This window comes from Pelecanus crispus, chromosome Z (assembly GCF_030463565.1).
Source record: "Pelecanus crispus isolate bPelCri1 chromosome Z, bPelCri1.pri, whole genome shotgun sequence".
Lineage (NCBI taxonomy): Eukaryota > Metazoa > Chordata > Aves > Pelecaniformes > Pelecanidae > Pelecanus > Pelecanus crispus.
In genome coordinates, this window is record NC_134676.1 from 62,596,022 (window position 1) to 62,613,440 (window position 17,419).

The 17,419-nt window shown below is 40.0% G+C and overlaps 1 protein-coding gene across 3 annotated transcripts in view; it reads left to right on the forward strand.

The window, feature by feature from the left end:
* The window catches only part of MAN2A1 (mannosidase alpha class 2A member 1), a 117,376-nt gene that overhangs the window by 8,667 nt on the left and 91,290 nt on the right, over window positions 1–17,419 (forward strand). For 2 of the 3 annotated variants that reach the window (XM_075725887.1, XM_075725890.1), the window contains exons 2-3: window positions 3,754–4,014; window positions 11,919–12,063. In XM_075725887.1, coding sequence (XP_075582002.1) covers window positions 3,754–4,014; window positions 11,919–12,063 — 406 coding nt within the window. Of the gene's footprint in view, window positions 1–3,753; window positions 4,015–7,123; window positions 7,263–11,918; window positions 12,064–17,419 lie in introns of those variants that run through there. The other variant, XM_075725888.1, reaches the window with a different exon arrangement.

A 17,419-nucleotide genomic window follows, 5' to 3' on the forward strand; every position in this document is an offset into this window, starting at 1 on the left:
AGTAACTTTACTGTTTTGTACTGTTTCGCCTTGATATTTGAAGTTGGGCAGTGGAAGTTGGTTACATTCCTCTAAAAATGCTGAAACTGAATTTAATTTATTTTCATATGTTAATTTCATTCTCTTGAAGAGTTGCAGTATCTTCCCTGTTTAGCTCATATTAAAATAATTTTACTATGGAATACTATGTTCTAGGCATTGTCTACTCCTACCTATTCAAAATGAGTAAGGGGAAAAGGTGAATATGCAGTGAAAATAGACCTAGCTTTTGCATAATTTGGATCCACATGAAATTTTCAACTTGACAATATTCACTCACTATTGTCATACTGAATGAAAACCGGGACCCATTTCTAGTTTGTGACACTGTTTCTTAAAATTAACTCTCATGGCTGATGCGTTTCACAGCAGAAATTGAAAATATTTTTAAAATCTCAAAAGATTGGTTGCTTCTCAGTTTTAACTTAGGTACTGCATGAAGTCATAGTTACATGTTCTTAACTGTAGCTTTTTATTTCGTATTTTGGATTCAAGCTGAGTTAGCGTATGGCGTGTTTAAATGCTTTAGAGGAGAGGCGTGATACATCTCATACTCTTCAGGAAGGAAAGCAGGATTGTCTTTATTAATGTCCTCTGTTAAGTTCCACAATGGGAGGCCTTCATAAGGATTTCTTTCGCTAAATAACAGAATATCTACCTCCAAAGTTAAAGTAACAATACTTTAACATAATTCTTAGAATCACTGCTCTTCAGAGTCCTAGGTAGGCTTGAACTCTCCACCTTAGAAATAAATTATTGATGGAAGTGTGTAGCACATACAAAATCATTGTTGTTTGAAGATTATAGGGAACAAATTACTACTTCTTGTGACACAGGAAGCAGGGAACTTAGTTTACAAAGAAAAGAGATTTTTCACATAATAAAGAGCAAAATGATAGAACTTGTTATTGTAGATATTTGAAGGTTTGAAGTATAAGAAGTTAAATGAAAGGCCTGTCTTAGATCAAGTATGACATGATGTCCAAATTGGAAGTTTGTATCTGACTGCTAGAGGTTGGCAATATGTGCTAATGGAAGGATCAGTCTAAACACGTATTTGGTGGTTTTTTTAATATGTGGGTTGGGTTTGGTTTTTTTTTTTTCCTGTGTGTGTTATTGGCCAGTGCTGGAGACACATACTTGGCTAAATGACATAAGGCAGATTGGTGGTGTAATCTATGACCAGGTAGCTGACAGCCTATTGCTAAGCAATATAAAACTCTTTTCTTGTAGGAAGAGGTAAAATATTTCTAGAACATATGTGAATGAGAATACAAATTTTAAATGGTTGTTTGATTTTACAGTTGTAGAGACAACGTATATAGTGGTGGGGTAGGTGTGAACAGCATTTTAGCTGCTTACACACTTGGTAACTTTGGTGAACTATAGTCATGTGTGGTGAAGTGGGTAATAATTTGTATACATGGCAGCTATGCTTTACATTCTTAGGAATCTAAAGATCAGAGGCTATGTTGGGCAGCCTGTAAAACCCTACTCAGTATTATTTTATATATGTTATTTTCAGAGTGAGTGGCATAATAGGCTATTCGTTTTCTGAGTAGAGAAACCTTTCTTTCTTTTAAAATTTCACAGCTGTTGAAAGGGAAAATACTAATTTTACGCAGAAATATGTACGCATCATCATTAATGTAGCATTTGAAATATTTCAGTCTGGTTGTTTCTTTTGTGCCACCAGGGGGCATGGGACTACTTTTTTTCCATTCCAGTATCCCACCATCTGCATATTGATTTCCTGTTGTTTTCAGTTCATCTATTTTATGAGTTTCTAGTATTTGTCTTTAAACTGTTGAGATTCTAGGATGCTGGCCCTACATCTCAATTAGCTTAATCTGGATCTGTTGTCAAAATATATTTTTGTCTTTTGGGAAGCAATAACTGTTTGCCTGTGGTGCATTTTAAAACCTATTGTTGTTTTCAGGATGTATCAATCTAAGGAAAAGAAGCAAAGCAGTGGATCAGCTCTTTGCACAGTCCAGAAAATAAGGGGACAAACTTATCAACAGGTTAAAAATACTAAAATGTATCTTCTGCAGAATTACAAAGAACTTTGATAAAGATAGAATTATAGGAATGGTGATTTAGTAGAACCCAAAAACCTGATTGGTATCTCTTGGTAAGGGGTGTTTTTTTTTTTTTTTTTATTCCTGCAGACTTCTCAAACTGAACAGAATTTAAAAGAAAGTCCACATCACAGTTTAGAAAGGAGGCTTAATCCTTTGCAAACTACAACTTAACTACAGAAGTTGGAATTAACTTGGCAGTTGAGGAAGGCAGTTTGTCCCTTAAAAGGAAAATGCAAAGACCTCAAGTAAATTATCATCAAAGGGAGGAAAAAAGTGTCATGGACAGATGTTGTTTCTAATATTATTCTATATTACTTAGAAAATAAAGCATTTGTGCTAGGAAAAAGTTTTGCTTCTCATTAAAATCATAGGTGACAGAGTAGTTGTCTACTGAATCAATGTCATTTGTGTTGAATGTAATGGGTAAAATATAAATGCTTGAATCTGCAGAGGGTTTTGTTGTAATGACAGCTTCTTGAAAAAAACTTACTCATACATTGTATCTTTTGGGGTCCAACCACAACTTTAATAATAGGAAGTGACTGGCTTTTTGTTCTCTGTCTTATTGTTAGTTTGAAGTCCGTCCATGAAAGAAAAAAATTACTGTTAGGACAAAATATCCCTAAAAACATGTTAAATAATCTGTCCTCTTGTGATTCTGTAGACAGTAATACATTCATGCCTGGGAAAAAAAAAAAAGCATAACTCAAATTATTTGGAAGGAGTGGCTAGTACATGAGAAGGCGGTAGTATTTCCAGGTATCTTGTTCTGCTATGCTTCCTCCTGTATTCCAACAATACAGCGATTAGATGCTATTAAATTGCTTTGTGGTGTATGTCTCTCCTTCTGCGTTGCTTTGGGAGATACACTGACTTCTTTCAATTCACATTGATGTTATCCTATATCCTTTCTCTTGTGGTGCACAGTGGAATCATCCACAAAATCCTGTTGTCTGGCAACTGAATATGACCTTCTAAGTGAAATTGCTATCAGTTTGAGCCATCTTCTACAGGATTATCTTGATGTTTGTAATAGTCCAATTATACAGATTACTACTATGATCAGGCTGTTAAGGGATCTTTTAACCCCATTAAGTGCTTTTGTTAATTTCTCTCTAAATTTCACTGAAAAGAAGAAACTCAGTAGAAATACTAATTTACATGTAGAGGAAAAACCTAAAATGTGTACATACTGTTAATCCCATCATGATGCGACTGCCTTCTAAAAACTGGCTTTCCCTTTGATGTTCTGATGTGATGATAAATGAAAAGATGAGTTTTTTGCAAATCTGTGATAGACATGAAAAAAGTAGAAGTTGGCGTAATTGGTACTTGAAACAGTGTGACCTTTTCAGAACATCTTTGTATCGCTGATTAAATCTAGTGCTGCGAATTCAAGTTCATGGTGAAAAATGTAACTTCTGTTCTTTTCCCTTATTCTGAAAGGAGAAGGTTTCATATATTGGTTCAATTTCTTACTAGTTTGTCTTTACATAAAATACAGAGTAAAGATTTATTTATTTGATTTTTTTATGTGATCATATTCTATTCTGAAATTTATGTATCTTTTTAAATTCTGTCAAGAATTGGTTTGAGAAATAATTAAACTTTATTTTTTGTTTTTTTACAGGGTCAGATTTCAATATTGCAAGAAAAAATAGATCATTTAGAACGCCTGTTGGCAGAAAATAATGAGATTATTTCAAACATACGAGATTCTGTGATCAATCTGAGTGAATCGGTAAAGGATGGTCAAAAAAATCCAGAGGCTATAAACTTCAGTCAAGGATCTGTCTCTGAGCTTTTTCCTTCTGCTTCAGTTTTGCTTGCAGTTGACTCTGAGGATTGTTCGTTTGCTTCAAAAAGTGGAAGCCATGGTTCAGGTGTACAGGTAAGCAGTATGTCTTTCTTATTCTGCTGGAGTCCTAGCTGTCATTACCTCTTAATTCTGCAAATGTCTAATTACTGGTAAAAGCTTGGTACTAAGATCCTAATCTAAGACAGAATAGAATTGTTCAAAGTGATTGTTGTGTTTAACAGATGCTATGAAACTGCTCCTTTTTACCATTTTTAAACTGTCTAGAAATTGAACAGTGATTATGAAGAGCCAAGATTTCAGAATACTTACAAGTTCTTAAGAAAACCCCAAACAAAAACCAGTGATTATACTAAGATTATTGTCCAGTTCCGTGGAAAGAATTTATCTGAAAGTCTCTTCCAGTTACCCCAAATTGTTCTAAAACTATGACAAATAAATTGGAAATAATGGATAGCGTTGACTTAAATAGGCTTTACATTTTAGGGATATATGTGTAGATGGGTCTTGAGGGGGAGGCAAAGAATGTTCAGGAACTAATCATTTAGAAAAATCTCAGGTACTGTGTTCCTTTTTGAGTGCCATTTCTGTATTTTGGCATTCTTGTGTGTCTCCAGTGTGTACATGCACTTTGATCAGGAGTATTTTAAGGAGGAACATATAACATGTTGACTGGATGGCATGAACTGGGGAGGTTGAAGTTTTTAAAGTCAAACACTTCAAGTTGAATTTATTTTGCTTTCTGGTGATGCTTGTGAGTTCATGGACTCTTATATATTCAGTTTTAATGGAGTGTTTCAGGGGTGCTGAGAATACTGTGTGAAGTTTGTGATCTGTACTGTTTTTGGGAGTCTTGTGGGAGTACTATAAATATTCATAGTACTCTAAAGCAAAGATTAAATTTTGAAGTCCAGCTTTCTCATTCTAGAAATGAAAGTATTTCTATTGCAGGAGAAAGACAGTGGACTTAAGATGAATAAGTACACATATTGGAACAACTGTAACCTCTGATGTATCATTCATAATGCCTTTAAGTTCTTCAGGGATAGGCACCACCTTAATATGTCTGTTACAGAGAAAGTAGGTTTTTTTAAAGGCAGTATCTTACTGTTCATGTTTCTAATATACTTTAAGACTTCTGTGCAGGAAAGTAAAGCATGTGGACCTATCGTTGCATATGAAGTTACTGGATGGTAAACAGGTTATTCCTTCTACAGTCTGTTACCATATTAAGTGATGTGCTTTTTAGGTGCATTAGAAATAAATTATAGTAAATGCAAATTGCGAATTTTGAGGTAAAATGTGTTAGCTTAAATTCTTAGACATGTTAACCTGTTATGAATGGAAAGTAAAACATGTTTTCTTAAACTGTTGTCATGTTTTGCTTCACATTTGCAGAATGTCAGAATATGTAGCTCCTATCAACTAATGTACCTGCCTATATAATGGTAGGCTGTAGTAGCTAAACTTCTTTTTGACAATTTTCCTTACTTTTAAGTTTATATGCATGTACTTAAGTAACAAGTATAGCAGGGAATATTCTTAATACTGTTTGCTTACTCACACTTTCTTTCCTTGCCGTGCATAGAGAGGGAGGGCTTTAACGTTCTTCATGTCATTGCGTTAGTACCTTGTACTCAGCAGGTTATCTGCCGTCATCCTTAAATCTCTTTAACGTGGCTTCTGCATACAGTTTCTCATCCTGTGAGTCTAACCCACATTTCAGTTAGGGTATCTAAGACCTTAACTTTAGCAGAACTCCTGTAACGCCATGTTAAGGAGCTGGTCTAAATTACTGTATTTGAATATGGTTTTAAAATTTAGTAATTTGCCAAGCTTGATGTATTCCACAAGCTCAGTTAATTTATTTTCTTCTAGATTTTTTAATAAAGACCAAGAAATTCTGGGATTTAGAGCACTGTTTTTTTAAATTGTATTTTAAATTCTAAACCAGCTTGTGTTAATTACCTGCTGTTCATAAATGTTAACTTAAACCCACAGATTTGGACCTTACTTTTTCCGTTTTTGTCTTTTAAAGTGGATGTATGAGAATAAAATGAGAGACTAGAAAAAAGTAAGAGCTAATATAGGTGAGAACATAGTGTTTGGATAAAAATCACTTTAGAGAATGGAGGCAAAAGAGGCTTTACTGAATAAATTATGGGAGTTCATTATAGTCTCCCATAATGGAGAAACCATTATGAGAATGGATTAAAAACCTTTGAGATATTTCAGTGAGAAATATTACCAGGACTTGCTACTCAGAGAGATGTATTTTCTTTGCATAAATCAGACAAAACAAGTTATGAATAACATGAGACCCAAAAGATTCTTGGATAAGATAGCTAAAGGATTTTTTTCATGGAGGAATTGTAAATCAAGAAATTGCATACTTACTTATTTGTGGTGTTTGTAAGTAGGTAGGAAATTGTAATAGAGCTGGCCACTGAAAAAAACACTAAATTGAGAATTCATGTAATTCAAATTAAATAGAAGACTAATGTGTACTTTTTTCAAAAAATAAAAATAGAGCTAGGTAATAAAGCCAATACAATTAGGAACTCTGGATGAAATATGATTATGACCTGACACTTTTTTAGGTTAGTAGTTCAAGAAATATCTGGAATTTGTGCTCAAAGAAAACAATTCTCAACAGCCATCATGCTGAGCTGGAAGGTCTTTTACCTAATGCAGTGAGGTGTCTCCTCTCTTACCCATTTCAACTGAAGCATCTAACATTGTGCTTAGTAATGTTGTTCCTCTTAAAAATGAGGCATGAATCACTCTTCAAAAAGGCGGCCTGGAGAGGCACAAACTATGCTTTTATTTCTTCTGTGCAGTAGTTTAGTGTTCACTGGGGTGAATGTTGTGATGTTTGCCCAAGACTTGCATTACTTCAGCAGTTTGAGTCCCTCAGTATAGAGAAACAATAAGCCCATAGAGAAAAAAAGACAACTGATAAGTTTTCAAATGTTTTAACTGAAAAGCTTGTGAGTACATGACTGGCTTCTGAAGCAGCCGTAATAAAGACAGGCAGCATCCTTCTTGAATTTCTATTTGTATACTGTTTTTACAAAGTCCTTGCTTTCTAGATCAGGATTTTATACTTAGAAATGAAATTAAAATATGTCCAGAAAATACTTGTCTTTAACCTTTTTTGCTTCTTACTGACTAGGTACTTGGAACTTATTCTTCACTTGCAGTCATGTAACCTGGTAAAGTGATGATGTAATTTGTAATTAATCCTTTGCACAATTCTTACTGAGGATGGTGTTACATGAAAGATAAAAATCACTTAACATCTGTCTTCTGGATGTCTTGGAGTAAGTGCAATGATTTCAGCCTGATCTGGCTTCAGTTTATGCCAGTGGCAGTTTTTGAGTCCTAATTTTTTTTCTTGGCTTTTTTTAACTGCTTCTGATTAACATTCAAATCACAGAATGGCCAAATGGGTGAGGTTGGCCAGGACCTCTGGAGGTCATCTGGTCCAACCCCCCCTGCTCAAGCCAGGCCAGCTAGAGCCAGTTGCCCAGGAGCACGTCCAGATGGCTTCTGAAGGAGGGAGACTCTACCACCTCTCTGGGCAACCTGTCCCAGTGCTTGGTCACCCTCACAGGGAAAAAGTGTTTCCTGATGTTCAGGAGCAACCTCCTGTGTTTTAGTTTGTGCCCATTGCCTCTTGTCCTGTCACTGGGCACCACTGAAAAGAACTTGGCTCCTCCTTTGCACTCTCCCTTCAGGTATTTGTACATATTGATAAGATCCCCCCAAGCCTTCTGTAAGCTAAACAGTCCCAGCTCTCTCAGCTTTTCCTCATAGGAGAGATGCTCCCATCCCTTCATCATCTTAGTGGCCCTTTGCTGGACTCTCTCTAGTGTGTCCATGTCTCTCTTGCACTGGGTTGCTCAGAACTGGACCCAGCGCTCCAGGTGTGGCCTCACCAGTGCTGAGTAGAGGGGAAGAATCACCTCCCTTGACCTGCTGGCAACACTTCTTTTAATGCAGTCCGGGATACCATTAGCCTTCTTTGCTGCAAGGGCACATTGCTGTCTTGCATTCAATTTGGTGTCCACCAGGACCCCCAGGGCCTTTCCTGCCAAGCTGCTTTCCAGCTGGGCAGCCTCCAGCATGTACTGGTGCTTGGGGTTGTTCCTCCCCAGGTGTAGGACTTTGCACTTGCCCTTGTTGAACTGCATGAGGTTCCTGTTGGCCCATTTCTCCAGCCTGTTGAGATCCCTCTGCGTGGCAGCATGGCCTTCTGGTGTATTGGCCCCTCCTCCCAGTTTGGTATTGTCTACAAATTTGCTGAGGGGGCGCTCTGCCCCATCTTCCAAATCATTAATGAAGATGTTTGAAGTAATGAAGATCCAAGGAGACCTGGACAAGCTGGAGAGGTGGGCCTGTGTGAACCTCATGAGGTTCAACAAGGCCAAGTGCAAGATCCTGCACATGGGACAGGGCAACCCCTGATATCAATGCAGGCTGGGGCATGAAGGGATTGAGAGCAGCCCTGCAGAGAAGGACTTGGCAGTACTGGTGGATGAAAAGCTGGACATGAGCCAACAATGTGCACTTGCAGCCCAGAAAGCCAACCGAATCCTGGGCTGCATCAAAAGAAGCGTGGCCAGCAGGTCAAGGGAGGTGATTCTGCCCCTCTGCTCTGCTCTGGTGAGACCTCACCTGGAGCACTGTGTCCAGCTCTGGAGCCCTCAGCATGAAAAGGTCATGGACCTGCTGGAGCGGGTCCAGAGGAGGGCCACCAAAATGATCCGAGGGCTGGAGCACCCCTCCTATGTGGACAGACGGAGCGAGTTGGGGTTGTTCAGCCTGGAGAAGAGAAGGCTGTGGGGAGACCTTATTGCGGCCTTTCAGTACTTAAAGGGGGCCTACAGGAAAGATGGGGACAATCTTTTTAATAAGGCCTGTTGTGACAGGACAAGGAGTAATGGTTTTAAACTGAAACAGGATAGATTTAGACTGGATATAAGGAAGAAATTTTTTACAATGAGGGTGGTGAAGCAGTGGAACAGGTTGCCCAGAGAGGTATTGGATGACCTATCCCTAGAAACATTCCAGGTCAGGTTGGATGGGGCTCTGAGCAACCTGATCTAGTTGAAGCTGTCCCTGCTCACTGCAGGGGGGTTGGGCTAGATGACCTCTAAAGGTCCCTTCCAACCCAAAGCGTTCTATGATTCTGTGATTCTATGCACTCTAATTTTCTTCAAAGGTTGCATTTCACAGAAGAATTACAGTTCCTCAAAATCAGATTTTAGAAGAGCAAGAAAATATGTTATTAGGGTAATTTCAGTGTAACCCGTATTTGGTCCCTTCAAGCTGGCCATACAGACTGCATATATCTGCAAGTATTGCACCTGTATTTTCCATTAAGCAATATTGTCCAAAGGTGGAAGCAATCCTGGTGGAGCAGTGACATGACAAGATCTTGTACAGGCCATAGATATCTAGTGTATGGACATTGTAGGCCCAAATGAGGCTCTGCTAGTTCTAGGATTACAGGGGTTTGTACTCCCATCTAATATTACTTAATTCTCTTTGTATCTTAAGTTAAAGGCCTGTGGTGGTTTGACCTTGGCTGGCTTGCAGATGCCACCCCAGCCAAGGTCACCCCACTGCAGTCCTTTTTGGCACCCAACTTGGGGCTTGAGGAATGAGAGATCAGGACAGTAATTGAGAGTGGCAGTGGCCAAAACTTGGACACTGGATGTTGCCAGAGTGAAATAACTGTGGGGATTCTTTTGTTGCTTTAATGAGGTGAAGCAACAAGGAGTGGAGTTCTGTTGTGAGTGTAAATTTTCCACTTTTTCAGTGTTGTTATGTCATTTTGATTTTGGTGTGAGAATTTTTTTTTGTAGACATAGGTTTGTGAAGAGTGTGTGATGAATGTATATTTTTACCGACTGTTCTTAAGTATGTATTTCACGGAAGTGAGAGTGGAGTGTATTGAGTGCATGTGCCCAGGTGTTGGCAGTGGGAGTCTCTGGGGGTGGTGTCTGTGAGAGGAGAGGCCAGCACTGCCCTGTGGTGGACACACCTGTTCCAGCCAGCTACAAAACAGACCCACTGCGGGATACAGCTGAGCCCTCCCTCAGCAAGGGTGGTGGCAGCTCTGGGAGAACATGTTTTAAGAAGGGGGAAAACACTGCGTGGCAGTGAAGTATAAGGAAAAAAAGGTGGCAGGGACAACCCTGTGAACACCAAGGTTATTGAAGAAGGAAGGGCAGAAGGTGCTCCAGCTTGCAGAGCAGGTGGGGGAGACCATTGTAGAGCAAGTATTTCCCTGCAGCTCATGGAGGACCCCATGCTGGAGCAGGTGGATATTTTCAGAAGGAACTGTGGCCCGTGGGGGATCCACACTGGAGCAGTTCATGAAGGACTGTAGCTTGTGGAAGGGACCTCATGCTGGAGCAGGCAAAAAGTGTGAGGAGGAAGGAGTGACAGAGAGGAACCATTATGGACTGACCACAACCCCTATATCCCTGCACCACTTGGGGCAGGGGTACATACAGGGGTTGGGAATGAAGGAGTGAAGTTGAACAGGGCTAGAAGAGAGGTGGGGAGAAGGTGTTTTAGATTTGTCTTTGTTTCTCACTATCCAACTCTATTTTAATTGGTAAGAAATTAATTTAATGTTCCCCAAGTCAAGTCTGTTTTGTCTGTGATGGTAATTGGTAAGTGATCTCCCTGTCTTTATCTTGACCCATGAGCTTTTAATCTTATTTCTCCCCGTCCTGTTGTGGAGGGGGAGTGGGAGAGCAGCTGGGTTGAGGGTTTGGCAGCCAGCCAGCCACCCAAGGTCAACCTGTCACAAGGCCTCATGTCCTTTAGTCAGGTGTTTGTTTCAGATGTCTGTATTTTTCTCAGGTTTCCTAGCAGAAAAGAAACCAGGTCACTACCAGAAAGTTTTAACTCCTCTGGTGTTCATGCAGTAAATTACTCCTGTAGCCTATTTTTGTGGCGGTGAAATGTTTGTTGAAGAAATTTTGTCAGGTGTACAATTGTATTCTAACATGGGGTTAGAACTAACCTAAAGCTTAGCTTTAAGTTTTGTAAACTGTAGTGCCAGTAAAAGGCTTGTCCAGATGATAATTCATGTTCATCAAGTTTTCCTTCTTTCCGAAGAGCAGAGCATTACAACAACAAAAAAAAAAAAAAAAAAAAGAAAGAAAAGTTGGATATGGTAACTGTGGTCTAAACTCACATTAGAAGATTGTCTTTGAAGCTATCTGGTGGTATCTAAATTTCATAGGAACTTGTTAAAGTAACTCTGGAGTTGCTTTAATAACCTGTAACCTTGTGCATTGACAAACGAAATGTGTCCTTCTTTGTGTAATTAGTGTACTGGGCAACAGTAGATATATAAGGAGCTTTGTTATAGCAATTGGCTATAGTTCTGAACATTTTTCCTTGATAGTTTCTTTCAGTTCCCTTTCCAGAGTTTGACTTTTAGAATCACAGAATCGTTTAGGTTGGAAAACACCTTCAAGATTGAGTCCAACCATTAACCTAGTGCTGCCAAGTCCACCACTTCTGCCTCAATCTCTCTCATGTTGTCAGCTCTTCTCACTGCTTGCTTAGTTTGTCCTCTTCATCTTCTGCACTCCCCTATTTAGTGTATTGTGCTATTCTATGTAATTCTTTCCCTACCCTCCTGCCCCAATGCCATTGTGAGCTGTCATAATTTTTGTGACTTAAGGGTCTTATGCCTACCCTTTATCTAATCAATTTCAGTTTCCTTAGAACAGGGCCTGCCAAATGCTTTACTTCCTGCCACCTGTGTCTTGGGTGTCCTAGTGTGACTTTAAACTTGCTCTCATTTGTCAGTTTCCTATTCATTTGACACTTTATCTCTCTCTGTGTAATGAGCAAGCTGATCCATTTTTGCTGAAAACAACTTTGTTTTTTAATAGCAGAACTGGTTTTGTGAATTCATGCTTTATATTCTTTTTACGTTTTTTTAGATGTTGGATGTCTATGACATTCTTCCTTTCGATAATCCAGATGGTGGTGTGTGGAAACAAGGATTTGATATCACATACAATGAAAATGAATGGGACAGTGAACCGCTTCAAGTTTTTGTTGTGCCTCACTCACATAATGACCCAGGTAATATTTCAACTGTATTGACTTGGGTATCTAAAGGCTTTTGAATTAAGAAACATATTACCATTGCTGTTAATATTTGGGTTTTTTGGAAGCATACTGCTTAATATGTTAGATTGAAGTCTAGCAAGGCAGTTAAGGAGATGTATAATTCAACTTGACTTCAAGTAACAGCTGTTACGATAAAAGTTGTACATGTACTTATTTATTAACTGGAGTAGAACTTCAGTTTTGATATGGAAGGTAATATGGATTTTTCTGTGTTCGTCCTGCTGGTAATCCAGTCAGTTTATTCATTGCTGCATTAAATATGGCCTGTTCTTATTTTGACTTTTTGGACTGTCATAGATATTTAACCCTCAGCCTGTGCTAAAGGGGTGTGACTTTTGGGAGATAATGACAATGGCAAATCTGAGGTTTTTGACTGTAGCACTTTCTTTACTGTTTTGTGCACATCCCCGCCCCCAACCTACAGTAGGATAATATAAAGTTATATTGGGTTTCAATGGCAAGGTTGTGGTAGCAGGGGGGCTACAGGGGTGGCTTCCGTGAGAAGCTGCTAGAAGCTTCTGTGTCTGATAGAGCCAATACCAGCCGGCTCCAAGACGGACCCATCACTGGCCAAGGCCAAGCCAGTCGGCAACAGTGGTAGTGCCTCTGGCATAACATATTTAAGAAGGGGGAAAAGAAAAAAAACACTGGGACACAAACTTCAGCTGGAGACAGGAGTGAGAACATGTGAGAGGAACGACTCTGCAGACACCAAGGTCAGTGCAGGAGGAGGAGGAGGTGCTCCAGGCACCGGAGCAGAGATTTCTCTGCAGCCCCTGGTGAAGACCATGGTGAGGCAGGCTGTGCCCCTGCAGCCCAGGGAGGTCCACGGTGGAGCAGATATCCACCTGCAGTCTGTGGAGGATCCCATGCTGGAGCAGGTGGATGTGCCTGGAGGAGGCTGTGACCCTCGTGGGAAGCCCGTGCTGGAGCAGGCTCCTGGCAGGACCTGTGGAGAGAAGAGCCCACGCTGGAGCAGGTTTCCTGGCAGGACTTGTGACCCCGTGGGGGACCCACGCCAGAGCAGTCCGCTTCTGAAGGACTGCACCCTGGGGAAGGGACCCATGCTGGAGCAGTTCATGAAGCACAGTAGCCCATGGGAAGGACCCATGTTGGAGGAGTTCATGGAGGACTGTCTCCCATGGGTGGGACCCCACGCTGGAGCAGGAGAAGAGTGTGAGGAGTCCTCCCCTGAGAAGGAAGGAGCAGCAGAGAACATGCGTGATGAACTGACTGCAACCCCCATTCCCCATCCCCCTGTGCTGCTCGGGGGGAGGAGGTAGAGAAAATTGGGAGTGAAGTTGAGCCTGGGAAGGAGGAAGAGGTGGGGGGAAGGTGTTTTAAGATTTGGTTTTATTTCTCATTACCCTACACATGTTCTCACTCCTCTCCTACCCAGTCTTGACTGGCAATAAATTAAACTGATTTTCCCCAAGTCGAGTCTGTTTTGCCCGTGATGGTAATTGGTGAGTGATCTCCCTATCCTTAACTCGACCCATGAGCTTTTTCGTTGTATTTTCTCTCCCCTGTTGAGTTGAGAAGGGGAGTGATAAAGCAGCTGTGTGGTTGCTGCAGTTGCCGACTAAGCAGTGGCCAACTGGGGCTAAACCATAAGAAAAGTCTGGATTTAAATTGAAGCCTAGGTATGCTTGCATAAGTTAACTTTTTCCTCCCATGTGGATATTTACTGTGTAATAAATAGAAGGGGGAAGTGTCACTGTATTTTGAAATGGCTGTATAATACACCCAAAAGCAGTGAATTATACTGCTGTAGTATACTCCTGGTACGTGTACACTGACCATGAGAAGCTGGTGAAGGTGCTTGTTATTGTGGAAAGCCACAATTACAGTGATTTTAAACTTTACTACTGTGTATCTCTAACAATTTAATTTGCTGTTTGAAGTACTGTGGATTTGGGTGAAGTAACATACAGTAGTTTGAACATAAGTGACTTTTATTTGCACGTATCTAGCGTTTTCAAAGAAAATGAATACTGGAATTTGGAGGGACTGTGTTGTCCAGTTATGACAGCTAAAATAACAAAGTATGGATATAGTAAAAATATTCAGAGAAAATAATCACCGTATGAACTTTGATCTGCTTTTTTGTAGAACTGTCGTTAAACCTGTGTCCACTTAGTTCCTTCCTGGTGGTTGTTCTCCTGAAAACTTTCCCAGAGAGAAGCCATACTTGTACAGCCATTTATTGAATCTGAAACCATCCTAAAGGAATGTACATAACTTCTAATTCTCTTGGTTCTTATTAGAATGGGGTGTGGAGTTTACTTCTCTCCCTTCTCTCTGCTGAAGCTAGTAGGATCATGTCCTAATTGGGAGAGGATGCTTGGCATCCCACTAGAAGCCAGATGAATGGTGTCACATCTGTCCTCCTGAGATGATTTTGGCTGGATTGAACAAAGACACCCTACACAGTGCAGGCTGAGGTAGCTCTACAGGAGCACGAGGCTTGGGAGCTGCTGGGGAGTCCTGAGGGAAGCTGAGAAAAGGTTTGCAAAAAACTTCTGCTGGTGTCCATTCAAGTCATGAGGTTTGGTAGGGGCTCAATGTTCTGGCACTGATTTTTTTTTTTTTTCTTAATTTCCTCAGATGCAGTCTGTTAGTAGAGGCTAAGAGCCTGCATTTTTAAACTTCACATTCCCTGTCCCCTTTTCAGTAGATAAGTAGAGGAGGCTTTCTTTTTTTTTAAATGTCCTTGATACTAACTTTCAGACCATTTGTTTTGGTAGACTTTTCCAAACCTAACCAGTAGATTTCTTCTAATTCTGGTGCTAAGCTTGCTGTTTTCATGACTGTCTAGGTTGATATATGAAAATGGTCTTCTCTCTGTTTTCTACTGTAGAATTTATAAAAAATACTGTGGTTTCATAACTGCACATCCAAGATGTTTCAGATCTTTTGGCATTGCTGTTAGACCTCTGCCCCTTTCAGTAAAGGAGGCTAGTTTTGACTATCCATATGGGTCCCGTAAAAGAACAGGTTTGTGTTTTTTTTTTTAACACAACCCCTGGTTCTTTTTCTACATGTTCTAGTAATTTTGGTTTTATCCTTTTTTTAAAAAAAAAAAATTGTATTTTATTTACAGTCCTTCTGTAACTGTCTTCCAAAACAGAATATATTGGGCTGATTTCCTCTGCGGTGCCTGGCCTGTCGTGTCAGTACTCCATGCAGAATTGACCAGTTTCTTTTGCCATTCTGGAAGGACTCTTTGGAGCTAACCTTTAGCTTTCTGACCTCCAGCCTTCTACTTTCTTCTTCATATCTAGATTCCTGTCTTGCCTCCTATAATCAGGCAAACAACTGTGCTAGATTTTCACAGCCACCATCTTTTGTGTCTGATGAACTTTTGGCATTGGGTGCCTTAACCTAGTGTTTGGTTCATCCTGTAACACCAGTTCTGCTTACTAAAAGTAGTCCACTGAGCACTCATGTTCTAAGGAATTTGAGTAGTAAAGTTACTGGACCTCTTTTACATCCAGTTTATTTCGGTAGATACTAATATCTATCACTACAAATTACATTCTCCTTTACTGTATGCCAGGCAAGGCATGCAGTCTTGAGGCTGCTGTTGGCTCAGCTGGCCAATAGCAAAGGCTATCAATATCAGGTTATGCTGGAGAAGGCTTCGTCAGTGCCTCCGGATTTTTAGGTACATGTCTTGGGACTAGCAAACTAAATAGCTCTGTATTGCTCCTATGAGAAGGGTCCCAAAATTAATGGAATTGTTGGTAAGAAGGACACATCTCTTATTAGCCTCCAAATTAGGATGGCAAGTTACTAAGCTCACTCAATGAGGAAAGCCTTGAGCTCCACTATGTATTTGCCATGAGACTTGAAATATTATAACTTCTTTTGGAAGGTCAGAGGATAACAAGGGTTTTCTCCAGGTCCAGAGAAATGGGCAATTCCACTCCATGTATGGCGCTCTTCTCTGTCAGGTTTGGGTTCTTGGTCTGTGTTAAAAAAAACCCAACCAAACAACAAAAAACCCAACAAAAAACCCCACCCCAGAACCACCCAACAAACAGTTAGAAAACCCCCAAACAACCCCCCCCAAAACCAAACAAAAAAACAGTAGGCCCAAATAAACCAACCATACCACCAAAAAAACCAAACAAAAAATCCACCAAAAAAAACCCCAAACAAAAACCCCCACCCTCCCACCCCCTCCAAAAAAAGTTTGAGTCACCAGAAATATTAAACTTCTAAGACAGATAAGGCATGGATACTGCTCTACAACCAGAGGTAGCCTCACCGACACCTTTTCGTGTTTAACTTTTTGTGTTATCAATCATGGAATTTCCTGTACTTTCTCAGTACAAGTTTTCTACTTACCCAGGAAGTATGTTTGTGATGTGACTGTCTACTCCTTAATTTTACATCTGAATGATGTCTCTTGGTACACTTGAGAGAACCATTTAATGAAGTTTAATCTGATTCTATTTTGCCCTCTCCAGCACTGCTCTGGCCCTTTTCCAAACATGTGTGGGCCATAATGAACTTAGCTTCAGAGATGCATTTTTCCTAGCATTTGATATCTGTCTTGGAGGGAGTCACTCATTAAATATATAGTAAAGTACGTGTTCTTCCAGCTCTCTGAAAGAAGTCCTCTCTGTGGCTACAGCTTTGATAATAAGGTTTGAAGAATTCTGTGAAGTTATGAGAGCTGTCTTCTTTCTTTCTGTTGCAACTTTTTTTCTGCATAGGTTATTCCCAAGGACTTGCCTGAAGTCTTAATGGTGCTGTCATTCACCTTTGACAGCTGACTTTCTTACTGGTGTCCAGTTTTTGCTTCCTAAAGTCTTATTCCTTAATACCTAAGTTCTTCATGCCTTTACTATAGAATTATATCTGTTCTTCCACCAGCAGCAACTAGAATCAAAAGAACTGCATCTCCTCATGCATACAGTCTAAATATCTACCAGCTTCTTCAGGCTCCTCAGTTGATATCAAGTAGAGTTAAACTGAGATGTAATCCTGGTAAATGTAACCTGTTCTGTTACCAAAGGTGATTGTGCAAGACTGGTTATTATTTGCTTTTACAGAGTGTTATCATGGAAGTCTCCTGACTTGGTACTGCTTTTGGTTAAGGAAACTTCTGTGGAATTGTTGGCAGTATGAAACCGCATACTAATAAGCACTTGAAAGAAGGAAAATTTATCTGTAACGGAGATCTGAAATCTCTTGTATAGCTAATGGTTACATTATTCCTTTACCACAGAAGATTGAAAGGTATGGTGCAAAGGACCTTCTGGCAAAAAAGCTTAAGGCATAATGAACGTATAGTGTA